This window comes from Salmo salar, chromosome 13, assembly GCF_965601325.2.
Source record: "Salmo salar chromosome 13, fSalSal1, whole genome shotgun sequence".
Taxonomy (NCBI): domain Eukaryota; kingdom Metazoa; phylum Chordata; class Actinopteri; order Salmoniformes; family Salmonidae; genus Salmo; species Salmo salar.
In genome coordinates, this window is record NC_138303.1 from 110,990,334 (window position 1) to 111,009,416 (window position 19,083).

At 43.2% G+C, this 19,083-nt stretch overlaps 1 protein-coding gene across 2 annotated transcripts in view; it reads right to left on the reverse strand.

Moving 5' to 3' along the window:
• The window catches only part of LOC106568544 (netrin receptor DCC), a 596,063-nt gene that overhangs the window by 218,870 nt on the left and 358,110 nt on the right, over positions 1-19,083 (reverse strand). For both annotated transcript variants that reach the window (XM_082960596.1, XM_082960595.1), the window contains exons 8-10: positions 15,196-15,355; positions 5,902-6,056; positions 489-637 (exon numbers count right to left, since the gene is read on the reverse strand). In XM_082960596.1, coding sequence (XP_082816722.1) covers positions 489-637; positions 5,902-6,056; positions 15,196-15,355 — 464 coding nt within the window. The remainder of the gene's footprint in view (positions 1-488; positions 638-5,901; positions 6,057-15,195; positions 15,356-19,083) is intronic.

Here is a 19,083-nt window from a genome sequence, read left to right on the forward strand (position 1 = left end):
TGAAGACATCAAAACTATGAAATAACACATATGGAACCATGTAGTAAACAAAAAAAGTGTTAAACAAATAAAAATATATTTCAGATTTGAGATTCTTCAAAGTAGCCACTCTTTGCCTTGATGACAGCTTTGCACACTCTTGGCATTCTCTCAACCAGCTTCTTGAGGTAGTCACCTGGAATGCTTTTCAATTAACAGGTGTGCCTTGTTAAAAGTGAATTTGTGGAATTTCTTTCCTTCTTAATGCATTTGAGTCAATCAGTTGGGTTGTGAAAAGGTAGGGATGGTATACAAAAGATAGCTCTATTTGGTAAAAGACCAAGTCATTATTATAGCAAGAAAAGCTCAAACTACCAAGCTTTAATTATGCTAATTACTTTCAGAGAAAGTGGAGAGAACTTAGTACTGGCCCTGTGCCATTTTCAGATGAACTCATTTAACCCAGAGCTCTTCTATCTGTGTCAGATTGGACCATGAGAACCATGTACCTGTTCCTTGCGAGAGGGTATCTCGGTCCAGAGCAGTCTGTAGCCCAGCAGGGGACCGTTGGCGTAGACCGGGGCGTCCCAGGAGGCCTGGATGGAGGTGGGAGAGATGGACTCTACCTGGAGGTTCTCCACCGGCCCAGGGACCTTCACTGCTGGGACAGGAACAAAATGATCAGATCAGAACGAAGACATCAGATGCACAGATACACACACACACACACACACACACACACACACACACACACACACACACACACACACACACACACACACACACACACACACACATACACGTACAGATACACACACATACACACACACACACACACACACACACACACACACACATACACGTACAGATACATGGAGAACAGGAGAGCTAAACATAATTCCTTTTCCACTAAATTGAGGTGCCTCCAAGGCATCACTCCAATCCTTCATCACTTTATAAGGCTTTAACCCATTACAGTCTAAGCCCCGTCCCTTTATAAGGCTTTAACCCATTACAGTCTAAGCCCCGTCCCTTTATAAGGCTTTAACCCATTACAGTCTAAGCCCCGTCCCTTTATAAGGCTTTAACCCATTACAGTCTAAGCCCCGTCCCTTTATAAGGCTTTAACCCATTACAGTCTAAGCCCCGTCCCTTTATAAGGCTTTAACCCATTACAGTCTAAGCCCGTCCCTTTATAAGGCTTTAAACATCATTAGAAATGAATACCAGGTTATTACTTGGTGTTTATCTCCTGCATTATAACACCAGGTTATTACTTAGTGTTCATCTCCTGCATTATAACACCAGGTCATAGTGTTCATCTCCTGCATTATAACACCAGGTTATTACTTAGTGTTCATCTCCTGCATTATAACACCAGGTTATTACTTAGTGTTCATCTCCTGCATTATAACACCAGGTTATTACTTAGTGTTCATCTCTTGCATTATAACACCAGGTTATTACTTAGTGTTCATCTCCTGCATTATAACACCAGGTCATAGTGTTCATCTCTTGCATTATAACACCAGGTTATTACTTAGTGTTCATCTCCTGCATTATAACACCAGGTCATAGTGTTCATCTCCTGCATTATAACACCAGGTTATTACTTAGTGTTCATCTCCTGCATTATAACACCAGGTTATTACTTGTTGTCAATGTAATGATAATGGGTTACCCGTTACCCATACCTAACTCTAATGATAATGGGTTACCCGTTACCCGTTACCCATACCTAACTCTAATGATAATGGGTTACCCGTTACCCGTTACCCATACCTAACTCTAATGCTAATGGGTTACCCGTTACCCATACCTAACTCTAATGATAATGGGTTACCCGTTACCCGTTACCCATACCTAACTCTAATGATAATGGGTTACCCGTTCCCCATACCTAACTCTAATGATAATGGGTTACCCGTTACCCGTACCTAACTCTAATGATAATGGGTTACCCGTTACCCATACCTAACTCTAATGATAATGGGTTACCCGTTACCCGTTACCCATACCTAACTCTAATGATAATGGGTTACCCGTTACCCATACCTAACTCTAATGATAATGGGTTACCCATACCTAACTCTAATGATAATGGGTTACCCGTTTCCCATACCTACCTCTAATGATAATGGGTTACCCGTTACCCGTTACCCATACCTAACTCTAATGATAATGGGTTACCCGTTACCCGTACCTAACTCTAATGATAATGGCTTACCCGTTACCCATACCTAACTCTAATGATAATGGGTTACCCATACCTAACTCTAATGCTAATGGGTTACCCGTTACCCATACCTAACTCTAATGATAATGGGTTACCGTTACCCGTTACCCATACCTAACTCTAATGATAATGGGTTACCCATACCTAACTCTAATGATAATGGGTTACCCATACCTAACTCTAATGATAATGGGTTACCCGTTACCCGTTACCCATACTTAACTCTAATGATAATGGGTTACCCATTACCCATACCTAACTCTAATGATAATGAGTTACCGTTACCCATACCTAACTCTAATGATAATGGGTTACCCGTTACCCGTTACCCATACCTAACTCTAATGATAATGGGTTACCCATTACCCATACCTAACTCTAATGATAATGAGTTACCGTTACCCATACCTAACTCTAATGATAATGGGTTACCCGTTACCCGTTACCCATACCTAACTCTAATGATAATGAGTTACCGTTACCCATACCTAACTCTAATGATAATGAGTTACCGTTACCCATACCTAACTCTAATGATAATGAGTTACCGTTACCCATACCTAACTCTAATGATAATGGGTTACCCGTTACCCATACCTAACTCTAATGATAATGAGTTACCGTTACCCATACCTAACTCTAATGATAATGGGTTACCCATACCTAACTCTAATGATAATGGGTTACCGTACCTAACTCTAATGATAATGGGTTACCCATACCTAACTCTAATGATAATGGGTTAACCGTTACCCATACCTAACTCTAATGATAATGGGTTACCGTACCTAACTCTAATGATAATGGGTTACCCATACCTAACTCTAATGATAATGGGTTACCCGTTACCCATACCTAACTCTAATGATAATGGGTTACCGTACCTAACTCTAATGATAATGGGTTACCCATACCTAACTCTAATGATAATGGGTTACCCATACCTAACTCTAATGATAATGGGTTACCCGTTACCCGTACCTAACTCTAATGATAATGGGTTACCCGTTACCCATACCTAACTCTAATGATAATGGGTTACCCGTTACCCATACCTAACTCTAATGATAATGGGTTACCGTTACCCGTTACCCATACATAACTCTAATGATAATGGGTTACCCATTACCCATACCTAACTCTAATGATAATGAGTTACCGTTACCCATACCTAACTCTAATGATAATGGGTTACTGTTACCCATACCTAACTCTAATGATAATGGGTTACACGTTACCCATACCTAACTCTAATGATAATGAGTTACCGTTACCCATACCTAACTCTAATGATAATGAGTTACCGTTACCCATACCTAACTCTAATGATAATGAGTTACCGTTACCCATACCTAACTCTAATGATAATGAGTTACCGTTACCCATACCTAACTCTAATGATAATGGGTTACCGTTACCCATACCTAACTCTAATGATAATGAGTTACCGTTACCCATACCTAACTCTAATGATAATGGGTTACCGTTACCCATACCTAACTCTAATGATAATGACTTACCGTTACCCATACCTAACTCTAATGATAATGGGTTACCGTTACCCATACCTAACTCTAATGATAATGAGTTACCGTTACCCATACCTAACTCTAATGATAATGGGTTACCCGTTACCCATACCTAACTCTAATGATAATGAGTTACCGTTACCCATACCTAACTCTAATGATAATGGGTTACCCATACCTAACTCTAATGATAATGGGTTACCGGTTACCCATACCTAACTCTAATGATAATGGGTTACCCGTTACCCATACCTAACTCTAATGATAATGAGTTACCCGTTACCCATACCTAACTCTAATGATAATGGGTTACCCGTTACCCATACCTAACTCTAATGATAATGGGTTACCCGTTACCCATACCTAACTCTAATGATAATGAGTTACCGTTACCCATACCTAACTCTAATGATAATGAGTTACCGTTACCCATACCTAACTCTAATGATAATGGGTTACCCGTTACCCATACCTAACTCTAATGATAATGGGTTACCCATACCGAACTCTAATGATAATGGGTTACCCGTTACCCATACCGAACTCTAATGATAATGGGTTACCCGTACCGAACTCTAATGATAATGGGTTACCGTACCAAACTCTAATGATAATGGGTTACCGTACCGAACTCTAATGATAATGGGTTACCCGTACCTAACTCTAATGATAATGGGTTACCGTACCGAAATCTAATGATAATGGGTTACCCGTTACCCATACCTAACTCTAATGATAATGGGTTACCCGTACCGAACTCTAATGATAATGGGTTACCCGTTACCCATACCTAACTCTAATGATAATGGGTTACCCGTACCGAACTCTAATGATAATGGGTTACCCGTACCTAACTCTAATGATAATGGGTTACCGTACCGAACTCTAATGATAATGGGTTACCCGTTACCCATACCTAACTCTAATGATAATGGGTTACCCATACCTAACTCTAATGATAATGGGTTACCCGTTACCCGTACCTAACTCTAATGATAATGGGTTACCCGTTACCCGTACCTAACTCTAATGATAATGGGTTACCCGTTACCCATACCTAACTCTAATGATAATGGGTTACCCGTTACCCATACCTAACTCTAATGATAATGGGTTACCCGTACCGAACTCTAATGATAATGGGTTACCCGTTACCCATACCTAACTCTAATGATAATGGGTTACCCGTACCGAACTCTAATGATAATGGGTTACCCGTACCTAACTCTAATGATAATGGGTTACCGTACCGAACTCTAACGATAATGGGTTACCCGTTACCCATACCTAACTCTAATGATAATGGGTTACCCATACCTAACTCTAATGATAATGGGTTACCCGTTACCCGTACCTAACTCTAATGATAATGGGTTACCCGTTACCCGTACCTAACTCTAATGATAATGGGTTACCCGTTACCCATACCTAACTCTAATGATAATGGGTTACCCGTTACCCATACCTAACTCTAATGATAATGGGTTACTCATACCTAACTCTAATGATAATGGGTTACCCGTTACCCGTACCTAACTCTAATGATAATGGGTTACCCGTTACCCGTACCTAACTCTAATGATAATGGGTTACCCGTTACCCATACCTAACTCTAATGATAATGGGTTACCCGTTACCCATACCTAACTCTAATGATAATGGGTTACCGTACCTAACTCTAATGATAATGTCTTTAGGCCTGATTAAAAAACTAGACAAACATGCAACTACAGCACAGTACTAAAACTGTACCTCTACAGTAAGGCTGTGTGTGTGTGTGTGTGTGTGTGTGTGTGTGTGTGTGTGTGTGTGTGTGTGTGTGTGTGTGTGTGTGAGTGTGCGTGTGCGTGTGAGTGTGTGTGTGTGTGTGTGTGTGTGCGTGTGCGAGTGCGTGAGCGTGTGCGTGTGCGTGAGCGTGTGCGTGAGCGTGTGCGTGTGCGTGCGTGTGAGTGTGCGTGCGAGTGCGTGTGCGTGTGCGCGTGCGAGTGCGTGTGCGTGTGAGTGTGAGTGTGTGTGTGTGTGTGTGAGGGTGAGTGTGAGTGTGAGAGTGTGAGTGTGAGTGTGAGTGTGTGTGTGTGTGAGTGTGAGTGTGAGTGTGTGTGTGTGAGTGTGTGTGAGCGTGTGCGTGTGCGTGTGCGTGTGTGTGTGTTTACTTACGCTCTGGTGGCGTGGTGAGTTTGAGTGTCTCAGATCTCTCTCCAGGGCCGTTGTCGTTGTAGGCCACCACTCTGAAGGAGTAGGTCTCCTCTGGCTTCAGGTTACTGACAGTCAACTGGAGGGTCTCTGGCTCCGACACATTCACAGACCTCTCCCTGAAACAACAGACACGGTTACAGACCTCTCCCTGAAACAGCAACAGACACATTCACAGACCTCTCCCTGAAACAGCAACAGACACCTTCACAGACCTCTCCCTGAAACAACAGACACGTTCACAGACCTCTCCCTGAAACAACAACAGACACATTCACAGACCTCTCCCTGAAACAACAGACACGTTCACAGACCTCTCCCTGAAACAACAGACACATTCACAGACCTCTCCCTGAAACAACAGACACGTTCACAGACCTCTCCCTGAAACAACAGACACAGTCACAGACCTCTCCCTGAAACAACAGACACGTTCACAGACCTCTCCCTGAAACAACAGACACATTCACAGACCTCTCCCTGAAACAACAGACACGTTCACAGACCTCTCCCTGAAACAACAGACACAGAGAGAGAGTAAGCACCAGAAAGCACAGGAACCCCCCCACACACACAGCTACACAAACACACACACAAAAACAGACGCACACACACACACAGAAACACAGAAACACACACACACACACACACACACACACACACACACACACACACACACACACACACACACACACACACACACACACACACACACACACACACACACATATAAAGACACACGCACACACAAACAGACACACACACACACACACAAGAAATACACACATATAAAGACACACGCACACACACACAGGAAAACCCCACACACACATACAGGAAATCCACACAAACACACAGACACACAGACACACAGGTACCCCCCCCCACACACACACATAAAAACACACACACACAGGAAACACACACACACACAGGAAACACACACACAGACACACACACAAACACACACAGACGCACAAAGACAGACACACACAGGAAACCCCACCACACACACACACACACACAGGACACACACACAAACACACACAGACGCACAAAGACACATACACACACAGACACACACAGAAACCCCCCCACACACACAGGAAACCCACACACACAGAACCCCCCCCCCCCCCACACACACACACACACAGAAACCCCCCCCCACACACACACACACAGGAAACCCACACACACACACACAGAACCCCCCCCCACACACACACACAGGAAACCCACACACAGGAAACCACCACACACAGGAAACCCCCACACACAGGAAACCCCCACACACAGGAAACCCCCACACACAGGAAACCCCCACACACAGGAAACCCCCACACAACACAGGAAACCCCCACACACAGGAAACCCCCACACACAGGAAACCCCCACACACAGGAAACCCCCACACACAGGAAACCCCCACACACAGGAAACCCCCACACACACAGGAAACCCCCACACACAGGAAACCCCCACACACAGGAAACCCCCACACAACACAGGAAACCCCCACACACAGGAAACCCCCACACACAGGAAACCCCCACACACAGGAAACCCCCACACACAGGAAACCCCCACACACAGGAAACCCCCACACACACAGGAAACCCCCACACACAGGAAACCCCCACACACAGGAAACCCCCACACACAGGAAACCCCCACACACACAGGAAACCACCACACACACAGGAAACCCCCACACACAGGAAACCCCCACACACAGGAAACCACCACACACACAGGAAACCCCCACACACACAGGAAACCCCCACACACAGGAAACCCCCACACACAGGAAACCACCACACACACAGGAAACCCCCACACACAGGAAACCCCCACACACAGGAAACCACCACACACAGGAAACCACCACACACAGGAAACCCACACAGCAATGAGAGACAGGATCAGAATAAAGCACCAAAAATGGCCACAGACGTCCTTCCCAAAATGCCATCCAATCCAAGTAATCCCTACTCCAAAAGCCATAATCCAAAAGGGATTTCAGCACTTCTTCATCACCCCAGTGACTAGATGGGCATGGCCCTGAAATAGACTTATAAATGACTCCACAGAGACTCGTGGATAAAAAAAAATAAACAATTATATTTACCTAATAAAATAACCATTCACCAAATGTTCAGATTCAATGAACAAAATATTTAACTTCATACACAGTTGGAGAAGAAACTGTCTGATGGAACCCTATTCCCTATATAGTGCACTACTTTAGACCAGAGCCCTATGGAACCCTATTCCCTATATAGTGCACTACTTTAGACCAGAGCCCTATGGAACCCTATTCCCTATATAGTGCACTACTTTAGACCAGAGCCCTATGGAACCCTATTCCCTATATAGTGCACTACTTTAGACCAGAGCCCTATGGAACCTTATTCCCTATATATAGTTGGCTACTTTAGACCAGAGCCCTATAGAACCCTATTCCCTATATAGTGCACTACTTTAGACCAGAGCCCTATGGAACCCTATTCCCTATATAGTGCACTACTTTAGACCAGAGCCCTATGGAACCCTATTCCCTATATAGTGCACTACTTTAGACCAGAGCCCTATGGAACCCTATTCCCTATATAGTGCACTACTTTAGACCAGAGCCCTATGGAACCCTATTCCCTATATATAGTTGGCTACTTTAGACCAGAGCCCTATAGAACCCTATTCCCTATATAGTGCACTACTTTAGACCAGAGCCCTATGGAACCCTATTCCCTATATAGTGCACTACTTTAGACCAGGGCCCTATGGAACCCTATTCCCTATATAGTGCACTACTTTAGACCAGAGCCCTATGGAACCCTATTCCCTATATAGTGCACTACTTTAGACCAGAGCCCTATAGAACCCTATTCCCTATATAGTGCACTACTTTAGACCAGAGCCCTATGGAACCCTATTCCCTATATAGTGCACTACTTTAGACCAGAGCCCTATGGAACCCTATTCCCTATATAGTGTACTACTTTAGACCAGAGCCCTATGGAACCCCTCCCTATTCCCTATATAGTGCACTACTTTAGACCAGAGCCCTATGGAACCCTATCCCCTATATAGTGTACTACTTTAGACCAGAGCCCTATGGAACCCCTATTCCCTATATAGTGTACTACTTTAGACCAGAGCCCTATGGAACCCTATTCCCTATATATAGTGCACTACTTTAGACCAGAGCCCTATTCCCTATATAGTGCACTACTTTAGACCAGAGCCCTATGGAACCCCTATTCCCTATATAGTGCACTACTTTAGACCAGAGCCCTATGGAACCCTATTCCCTATATAGTGCACTACTTTAGACCAGAGCCCTATGGAACCCTATTCCCTATATAGTGCACTACTTTAGACCAGAGCCCTATGGAACCCTATTCCCTATATAGTGCACTACTTTAGACCAGAGCCCTATGGAACATATAGTGCACTACTTTAGACCAGAGCCCTATGGAACCCTATCCCCTATATAGTGTACTACTTTAGACCAGAGCCCTATGGAACCCCTATTCCCTATATAGTGCACTACTTTAGACCAGAGCCCTATGGAACCCTATCCCCTATATAGTGTACTACTTTAGACCAGAGCCCTATGGAACCCCTATTCCCTATATAGTGCACTACTTTAGACCAGAGCCCTATGGAACCCTATTCCCTATATAGTGCACTACTTTAGACCAGAGCCCTATGGAACCCTATTCCCTATATAGTGCACTACTTTAGACCAGAGCCCTATGGAACCCTATTCCCTATATAGTGCACTACTTTAGACCAGAGCCCTATGGAACATATAGTGCACTACTTTAGACCAGAGCCCTATGGAACCCTATTCCCTATATAGTGCACTACTTTAGACCAGAGCCCTATGGAACCCTATTCCCTATATATATAGTGCACTACTTTAGACCAGAGCCCTATGGAACCCTATTCCCTATATAGTGCACTACTTTAGACCAGAGCCCTATGGAACCCTATTCCCTATATATATAGTGCACTACTTTAGACCAGAGCCCTATGGAACATATAGTGCACTACTTTAGACCAGAGCCCTATGGAACCCTATTCCCTATATATAGTGCACATCTGGTGTGTTGTATGAAAGCAGTCTGATCTGTGTCTGTGTTTTATCCTGAAATCACTACTGAGCTAGAAGACAAGTCACCTGACATCGTTACACTACACGTCTACGGTGCCTTCTCATCTTTGGCACTGATTAACCAGACCAACCACACCTGTTGACCATGTAGTATTTTACCTGTTGACCATGTAGTATTTTACCTGTTGACCGTGTAGTATTTAACCGTACCTGTTGACCGTGTAGTATTTTACCGTACCTGTTGACCATGTAGTATTTTACCGTACCTGTTGACCGTGTAGTATTTCACCTGTTGACCGTGTAGTATTTTACCTGTTGACCATGTAGTATTTTACCTGTTGACCGTGTAGTATTTAACCGTACCTGTTGACCGTGTAGTATTTTACCGTACCTGTTGACCATGTAGTATTTTACCTGTTGACCGTGTAGTATTTTACCGTACCTGTTGACCGTGTAGTATTTTACCTGTTGACCGTGTAGTATTTTACCTGTTGACCGTGTAGTATTTTACCGTACCTGTTGACCGTGTAGTATTTTACCGTACCTGTTGACCATGTAGTATTTTACCGTACCTGTTGACCGTGTAGTATTTTACCTGTTGACCATGTAGTATTTTACCGTACCTGTTGACCGTGTATTATTTTACCGTACCTGTTGACCGTGTAGTATTTTACCTGTTGACCATGTAGTATTTTACCGTACCTGTTGACCGTGTATTATTTTACCGTACCTGTTGACCGTGTCATATTTAATTACACCTGTTGACCGTGTAGTATTTTACCGTACCTGTTGACCGTGTAGTATTTTACCGTACCTGTTGACCGTGTAGTATTTTACCTGTTGACCGTGTAGTATTTTACCGTACCTGTTGACCGTGTAGTATTTTACCGTACCTGTTGACCATGTAGTATTTTACCTGTTGACCATGTAGTATTTTACCGTACCTGTTGACCGTGTAGTATTTTACCTGTTGACCGTGTAGTATTTTACCGTACCTGTTGACCGTGTAGTATTTTACCTGTTGACCATGTAGTATTTTACCGTACCTGTTGACCGTGTAGTATTTTACCTGTTGACCGTGTAGTATTTTACCGTACCTGTTGACCGTGTAGTATTTTACCGTACCTGTTGACCGTGTAGTATTTTACCGTACCTGTTGACCGTGTAGTATTTTACCGTACCTGTTGACCGTGTAGTATTTTACCTGTTGACCGTGTAGTATTTTACCGTACCTGTTGACCGTGTAGTATTTTACCTGTTGACCGTGTAGTATTTTACCGTACCTGTTGACCATGTAGTATTTTACCGTACCTGTTGACCGTGTAGTATTTTACCGTACATGTTGACCGTGTAGTATTTTACCGTACCTGTTGACCATGTAGTATTTTACCGTACCTGTTGACCGTGTAGTATTTTACCTGTTGACCATGTAGTATTTTACCGTACCTGTTGACCGTGTATTATTTTACCGTACCTGTTGACCGTGTAGTATTTTACCTGTTGACCATGTAGTATTTTACCGTACCTGTTGACCGTGTATTATTTTACCGTACCTGTTGACCGTGTCATATTTAATTACACCTGTTGACCGTGTAGTATTTTACCGTACCTGTTGACCGTGTAGTATTTTACCGTACCTGTTGACCGTGTAGTATTTTACCTGTTGACCGTGTAGTATTTTACCGTACCTGTTGACCGTGTAGTATTTTACCGTACCTGTTGACCATGTAGTATTTTACCTGTTGACCATGTAGTATTTTACCGTACCTGTTGACCGTGTAGTATTTTACCTGTTGACCGTGTAGTATTTTACCGTACCTGTTGACTGTGTAGTATTTTACCTGTTGACCATGTAGTATTTTACCGTACCTGTTGACCGTGTAGTATTTTACCTGTTGACCGTGTAGTATTTTACCATACCTGTTGACCGTGTAGTATTTTACCGTACCTGTTGACCGTGTAGTATTTTACCGTACCTGTTGACCGTGTAGTATTTTACCTGTTGACCGTGTAGTATTTTACCGTACCTGTTGACCGTGTAGTATTTTACCTGTTGACCATGTAGTATTTTACCGTACCTGTTGACCGTGTAGTATTTTACCTGTTGACCGTGTAGTATTTTACCGTACCTGTTGACCGTGTATTATTTTACCGTACCTGTTGACCGTGTCATATTTAATTACACCTGTTGACCGTGTAGTATTTTACCGTACTTGTTGACCGTGTAGTATTTTACCGTACCTGTTGACCGTGTATTATTTTACCGTACCTGTTGACCGTGTCATATTTAATTACACCTGTTGACCATGTAGTATTTTACCGTACCTGTTGACCGTGTAGTATTTTACCGTACCTGTTGACCGTGTAGTATTTTACCGTACCTGTTGACCGTGTAGTATTTTACCGTACCTGTTGACCGTGTAGTATTTTACCGTACCTGTTGACCGTGTAGTATTTTACCGTACCTGTTGACCGTGTTGTATTTTACCATACCTGTTGACCGTGTAGTATTTTACCGTACCTGTTGACCGTGTAGTATTTTACCTGTTGACCGTGTAGTATTTTACCGTACCTGTTGACCGTGTAGTATTTTACCGTACCTGTTGACCGTGTAGTATTTTACCTGTTGACCGTGTAGTATTTTACCTGTTGACCGTGTAGTATTTTACCGTACCTGTTGACCGTGTAGTATTTTACCTGTTGACCGTGTAGTATTTTACCGTACCTGTTGACCGTGTAGTATTTTACCTGTTGACCGTGTAGTATTTTACCGTACCTGTTGACCGTGTATTATTTTACCGTACCTGTTGACCGTGTCATATTTAATTACACCTGTTGACCGTGTAGTATTTTACCGTACTTGTTGACCGTGTAGTATTTTACCGTACCTGTTGACCGTGTATTATTTTACCGTACCTGTTGACCGTGTCATATTTAATTACACCTGTTGACCGTGTAGTATTTTACCGTACCTGTTGACCGTGTAGTATTTTACCGTACCTGTTGACCGTGTTGTATTTTACCTGTTGACCGTGTAGTATTTTACCTGTTGACCGTGTAGTATTTTACCGTACCTGTTGACCGTGTAGTATTTTACCGTACCTGTTGACCGTGTAGTATTTTACCGTACCTGTTGACCGTGTAGTATTTTACCTGTTGACCGTGTAGTATTTTACCGTACCTGTTGACCGTGTAGTATTTTACCGTACCTGTTGACCGTGTAGTATTTTACCGTACCTGTTGACCGTGTAGTATTTTACCTGTTGACCGTGTAGTATTTTACCGTACCTGTTGACCGTGTAGTATTTTACCTGTTGACCGTGTAGTATTTTACCGTACCTGTTGACCGTGTAGTATTTTACCTGTTGACCGTGTAGTATTTTACCGTACCTGTTGACCGTGTATTATTTTACCGTACCTGTTGACCGTGTCATATTTAATTACACCTGTTGACCGTGTAGTATTTTACCGTACTTGTTGACCGTGTAGTATTTTACCGTACCTGTTGACCGTGTATTATTTTACCGTACCTGTTGACCGTGTCATATTTAATTACACCTGTTGACCGTGTAGTATTTTACCGTACCTGTTGACCGTGTAGTATTTTACCGTACCTGTTGACCGTGTTGTATTTTACCTGTTGACCGTGTAGTATTTTACCTGTTGACCGTGTAGTATTTTACCGTACCTGTTGACCGTGTAGTATTTTACCGTACCTGTTGACCGTGTAGTATTTTACCGTACCTGTTGACCGTGTAGTATTTTACCGTACCTGTTGACCGTGTAGTATTTTACCATACCTGTTGACCGTGTAGTATTTTACCGTACCTGTTGACCGTGTAGTATTTTACCTGTTGACCGTGTAGTATTTTACCGTACCTGTTGACCGTGTAGTATTTTACCGTACCTGTTGACCGTGTAGTATTTTACCTGTTGACCGTGTAGTATTTTACCTGTTGACCGTGTAGTATTTTACCGTACCTGTTGACCGTGTAGTATTTTACCTGTTGACCGTGTAGTATTTTACCGTACCTGTTGACCGTGTAGTATTTTACCTGTTGACCGTGTAGTATTTTACCGTACCTGTTGACCGTGTATTATTTTACCGTACCTGTTGACCGTGTCATATTTAATTACACCTGTTGACCGTGTAGTATTTTACCGTACTTGTTGACCGTGTAGTATTTTACCGTACCTGTTGACCGTGTATTATTTTACCGTACCTGTTGACCGTGTCATATTTAATTACACCTGTTGACCGTGTAGTATTTTACCGTACCTGTTGACCGTGTAGTATTTTACCGTACCTGTTGACCGTGTTGTATTTTACCTGTTGACCGTGTAGTATTTTACCTGTTGACCGTGTAGTATTTTACCGTACCTGTTGACCGTGTAGTATTTTACCGTACCTGTTGACCGTGTAGTATTTTACCGTACCTGTTGACCGTGTAGTATTTTACCTGTTGACCGTGTAGTATTTTACCGTACCTGTTGACCGTGTAGTATTTTACCGTACCTGTTGACCGTGTAGTATTTTACCGTACCTGTTGACCGTGTAGTATTTTACCTGTTGACCGTGTAGTATTTTACCGTACCTGTTGACCGTGTAGTATTTTACCTGTTGACCGTGTAGTATTTTACCGTACCTGTTGACCGTGTAGTATTTTACCTGTTGACCGTGTAGTATTTTACCGTACCTGTTGACCGTGTATTATTTTACCGTACCTGTTGACCGTGTCATATTTAATTACACCTGTTGACCGTGTAGTATTTTACCGTACTTGTTGACCGTGTAGTATTTTACCGTACCTGTTGACCGTGTATTATTTTACCGTACCTGTTGACCGTGTCATATTTAATTACACCTGTTGACCGTGTAGTATTTTACCGTACCTGTTGACCGTGTAGTATTTTACCGTACCTGTTGACCGTGTTGTATTTTACCTGTTGACCGTGTAGTATTTTACCTGTTGACCGTGTAGTATTTTACCGTACCTGTTGACCGTGTAGTATTTTACCGTACCTGTTGACCGTGTAGTATTTTACCGTACCTGTTGACCGTGTAGTATTTTACCGTACCTGTTGACCGTGTCGTATTTTACCGTACCTGTTGACTGTGTCGTATTTTACCGTACCTGTTGACCGTGTCCTGGGAGTAGTAGATGCCGTAGGTCTGGACAGTTCCTCTGGTCTCCTGCGGGGGGCGCCAGCTGAGGCGAACAAAACGGCTGGACACGAGGACAGGGGCCACGTCACGGGGAGCAGAGGGGAGGAGGACACCTGAGCTGGGGACAACTGGTGGGGGAGGAGAGGAGTAAGTCAGAGAAGTAGGGGACTCAGGGCTAGGGACCTGAGGAGCTGGTGTTGGGCTGGCTACTGGTTCTAGGTAGGTATGTTAGTTATTTAGGAAGGAAGGAAGGAAGGAAGGGCAGGAAGGTGGGAGGGAGGGAGGGAGGGAGGGAGGGAGGGAGGGAGGGAGGGAGGGAGGGCAGAAAGGAAGGAAGGTGGGAGGGAGGGCGGTAGGAAGGAAGGAAGGAAGGAAGGAAGGAAGGAAGGAAGGAAGGAAGGAAGGCAGGGAGGGAGGGAGGGAGGGAGGAGGAAGGGAGGTCAGGGGGAAGGAGGAAGGGAGGTCAGGGGGAAGGAGGAAGGGCGGGAGGGAGGGAGGAAGGAAGGAAGGAAGGGCAGGAAGGTGGGAGGGAGGGAGGGAGAGAGGGAGGGAGGGAGGGAGGGAGGGAGGGAGGGAGGGAGGGAGGGAGGGAGGGAGGGAGGGCAGAAAGGAAGGAAGGTGGGAGGGAGGGCGGTAGGAAGGAAGGAAGGAAGGAAGGAAGGAAGGAAGGCAGGGAGGGAGGGAGGGAGGGAGGGAGGGAGGGAGGGAGGGAGGGAGGGAGGGAGGGAGGGAGGGAGGGAGGGAGGGAGGGAGGGAGGGAGGGAGGGAGGGAGGGATTTAATAAAACAACAAGAGCATGACCAATGGAATGAGAAGATAAGGAAAGAAAGGAAGGCCGTGAAGAAAAGAAGATCACAGACAAGAAAAGGGAATCAGTATTCTCAGTTATAGATAGATCATTGCAGTGCAGAAGAAGTGTCATACAGAAGCAGTCAGAGAGAGAGTGGGAGATAGAGAGAGAGAGAGAGAGAGAGAGAGAGAGAGAGAGAGAGAGAGAGAGAGAGAGAGAAAGAGAGTTTACAGATAAGTAGCTTCATTTTTGGCGGTGGTTATAGCATTGTATGTTTGTGGCAAGATGCATGGATGGATCTGAAGTCATGTATGTTCAAGTGACGATATCGGACAAGTTCAGAGAGCCATGCCATCATGTTTGTTTGACATCAATGCATTACTGTGTCAAAAACATGGTATCGGACAGGGATAAATGGCCTAACAAAATGGCCTAACAAAATGGCCTAACAAAATGGCCTAACAAATTGGCCTAACAAAATGGTCTAACAAAATGGCCTAACAAATTAGCCTACCAAAATTTGCCTACCAAAATGTCCTACCAAATTGTCCTAACAAAATGTCCTAACAAATTGGCCTAACAAATTGGCCTAACAAAATGGCCTAACAAAATGGCCTAACATGGCCTAACCATAACCAACATATTTTCTATTTTATCCCTGTAGAGGAAACATGGGTAGCGTGAATCCTTCAACACTGGGATCTCTGAATACTGTGGTTAGACACACTACGAATCAGGCCGTGACAGTACCCAATGTCTGTCAAATCAAATCACATGTTATTGGTCACATACACATATTTATCAGATGTTATTGCGGGTGTAGTGAAATGCTTGTGTTTCTAGCTCTAACAGTACAGTAATATCTAACTAAATGCTTGTGTTTCTAGCTCCAACAGTACAGTAGTATCTAACTAAATGCTTGTGTTTCTAGCTCCAACAGTACAGTAATATCTAACTAAATGCTTGTGTTTCCAGCTCCAACAGTACAGTAGTATCTAACTAAATGCTTGTGTTTCTAGCTCCAACAGTACAGTAATATCTAACTAAATGCTTGTGTTTCTAGCTCCAACAGTGCAGTAATATCTAACTAAATGCTTGTGTTTCTAGCTCCAACAGTGCAGTAATATCTAACTAAATGCTTGTGTTCCTAGCTCCAACAGTGCAGTAATATCTAACTAAATGCTTGTGTTCCCAGCTCCAACAGTGCAGTAATATCTAACTAAATGCTTGTGTTTCTAGCTCCAACAGTACAGTAATATCTAACTAAATGCTTGTGTTTCTAGCTCCAACAGTGCAGTAGTATCTAACTAAATGCTTGTGTTTCTAGCTCCAACAGTGCAGTAGTATCTAACTAAATGCTTGTGTTCCCAGCTCCAACAGTGCAGTAATATCTAACTAAATGCTTGTGTTTCTAGCTCCAACAGTACAGTAATATCTAACTAAATGCTTGTGTTTCTAGCTCCAACAGTGCAGTAATATCTAACTAAATGCTTGTGTTTCTAGCTCCAACAGTACAGTAGTATCTAACTAAATGTGTGTGTTTCTAGCTCCAACAGTGCAGTAATATCTAACTAAATGCTTGTGTTTCTAGCTCCAACAGTGCAGTAATATCTAACTAAATGCTTGTGTTCCCAGCTCCAACAGTAATATCTAACTAAATGCTTGTGTTTCTAGCTCCAACAGTACAGTAGTATCTAACTAAATGCTTGTGTTTCTAGCTCCAACAGTGCAGTAATATCTAACTAAATGCTTGTGTTTCTAGCTCTAACAGTGCAGTAATATCTAACTAAATGCTTGTGTTTCTAGCTCCAACAGTGCAGTAATATCTAACTAAATGCTTGTGTTTCTAGCTCTAACAGTGCAGTAATATCTAACTAAATGCTTGTGTTTCTAGCTCCAACAGTACAGTAATATCTAACTAAATGCTTGTGTTTCTAGCTCCAACAGTAATATCTAACTAAATGCTTGTGTTTCTAGCTCCAACAGTGCAGTAATATCTAACTAAATGCTTGTGTTCTAGCTCCAACAGTACAGTAATATCTAACTAAATGCTTGTGTTCCCAGCTCCAACAGTGCAGTAATATCTAACTAAATGCTTGTGTTCCCAGCTCCAACAGTACAGTAATATCTAACTAAATGCTTGTGTTTCTAGCTCCAACAGTAATATCTAACTAAATGCTTGTGTTTCTAGCTCCAACAGTAATATCTAACTAAATGCTTGTGTTCTAGCTCCAACAGTACAGTAATATCTAACTAAATGCTTGTGTTTCTAGCTCCAACAGTGCAGTAATATCTAACTAAATGCTTGTGTTTCTAGCTCCAACTGTGCAGTAGCATCTAACAATTCACAACAATAAACACACATCTTTTTTAAGAAATATATAAATATTAGGATGAACAATGTCAGAGTGTCATTGACTAAATACAGTAGAATAGAATACAGTATATACATATGAGATGAGTAAAGCAGAATGTAAACATTATTAAAGTGACCAGTGTTCCATTATTAAAGTGGCCAGTGATTCCATGTCTATGTATATAGAGCAGCAGCCTCTAAGGTGCAGGGTTGAGTAACCAGGTGGAAGCCGGCTAGTGATAGCTATTTAACAATCTGATGGCCTTGAGATAGAAGCTGTTTTTCAGTGTCTCGGTCCCAGCTTTGATGTACCTGTACTGACCTCACCTTCTGGATGTTAGTGGGGTGAACAGGCAGTGGCTCGGGTGGTTGTTGTCCTTGATGATCTTTTTGGCCTTCCTGTGACATCGGGTGGTGTAGGTGTCCTGGAGGGCAGGTAGTTTGCCCCCGGTGATGTGTTGTGCTGACCGCACCACCCTCTGGAGAGCCTTAAGGTTGTGGGCGGTGTAATTGCCGTACAAGGCGGTGATACAGCCCGACAGGATGCTCTCAATTGTGCATCTGTAAAAGTTTGTGAGGGTCTTAGGGGGCAAGACAATTTCTTTAGCCTCCTGAGGTTGAAAGGTGATATTGCACCTTCTTCCCCATACTGTCTGTGTGGGTGGACCATTTCAGATCGTCAGTAATGTGTACGCAGAGGAACTTGAAGC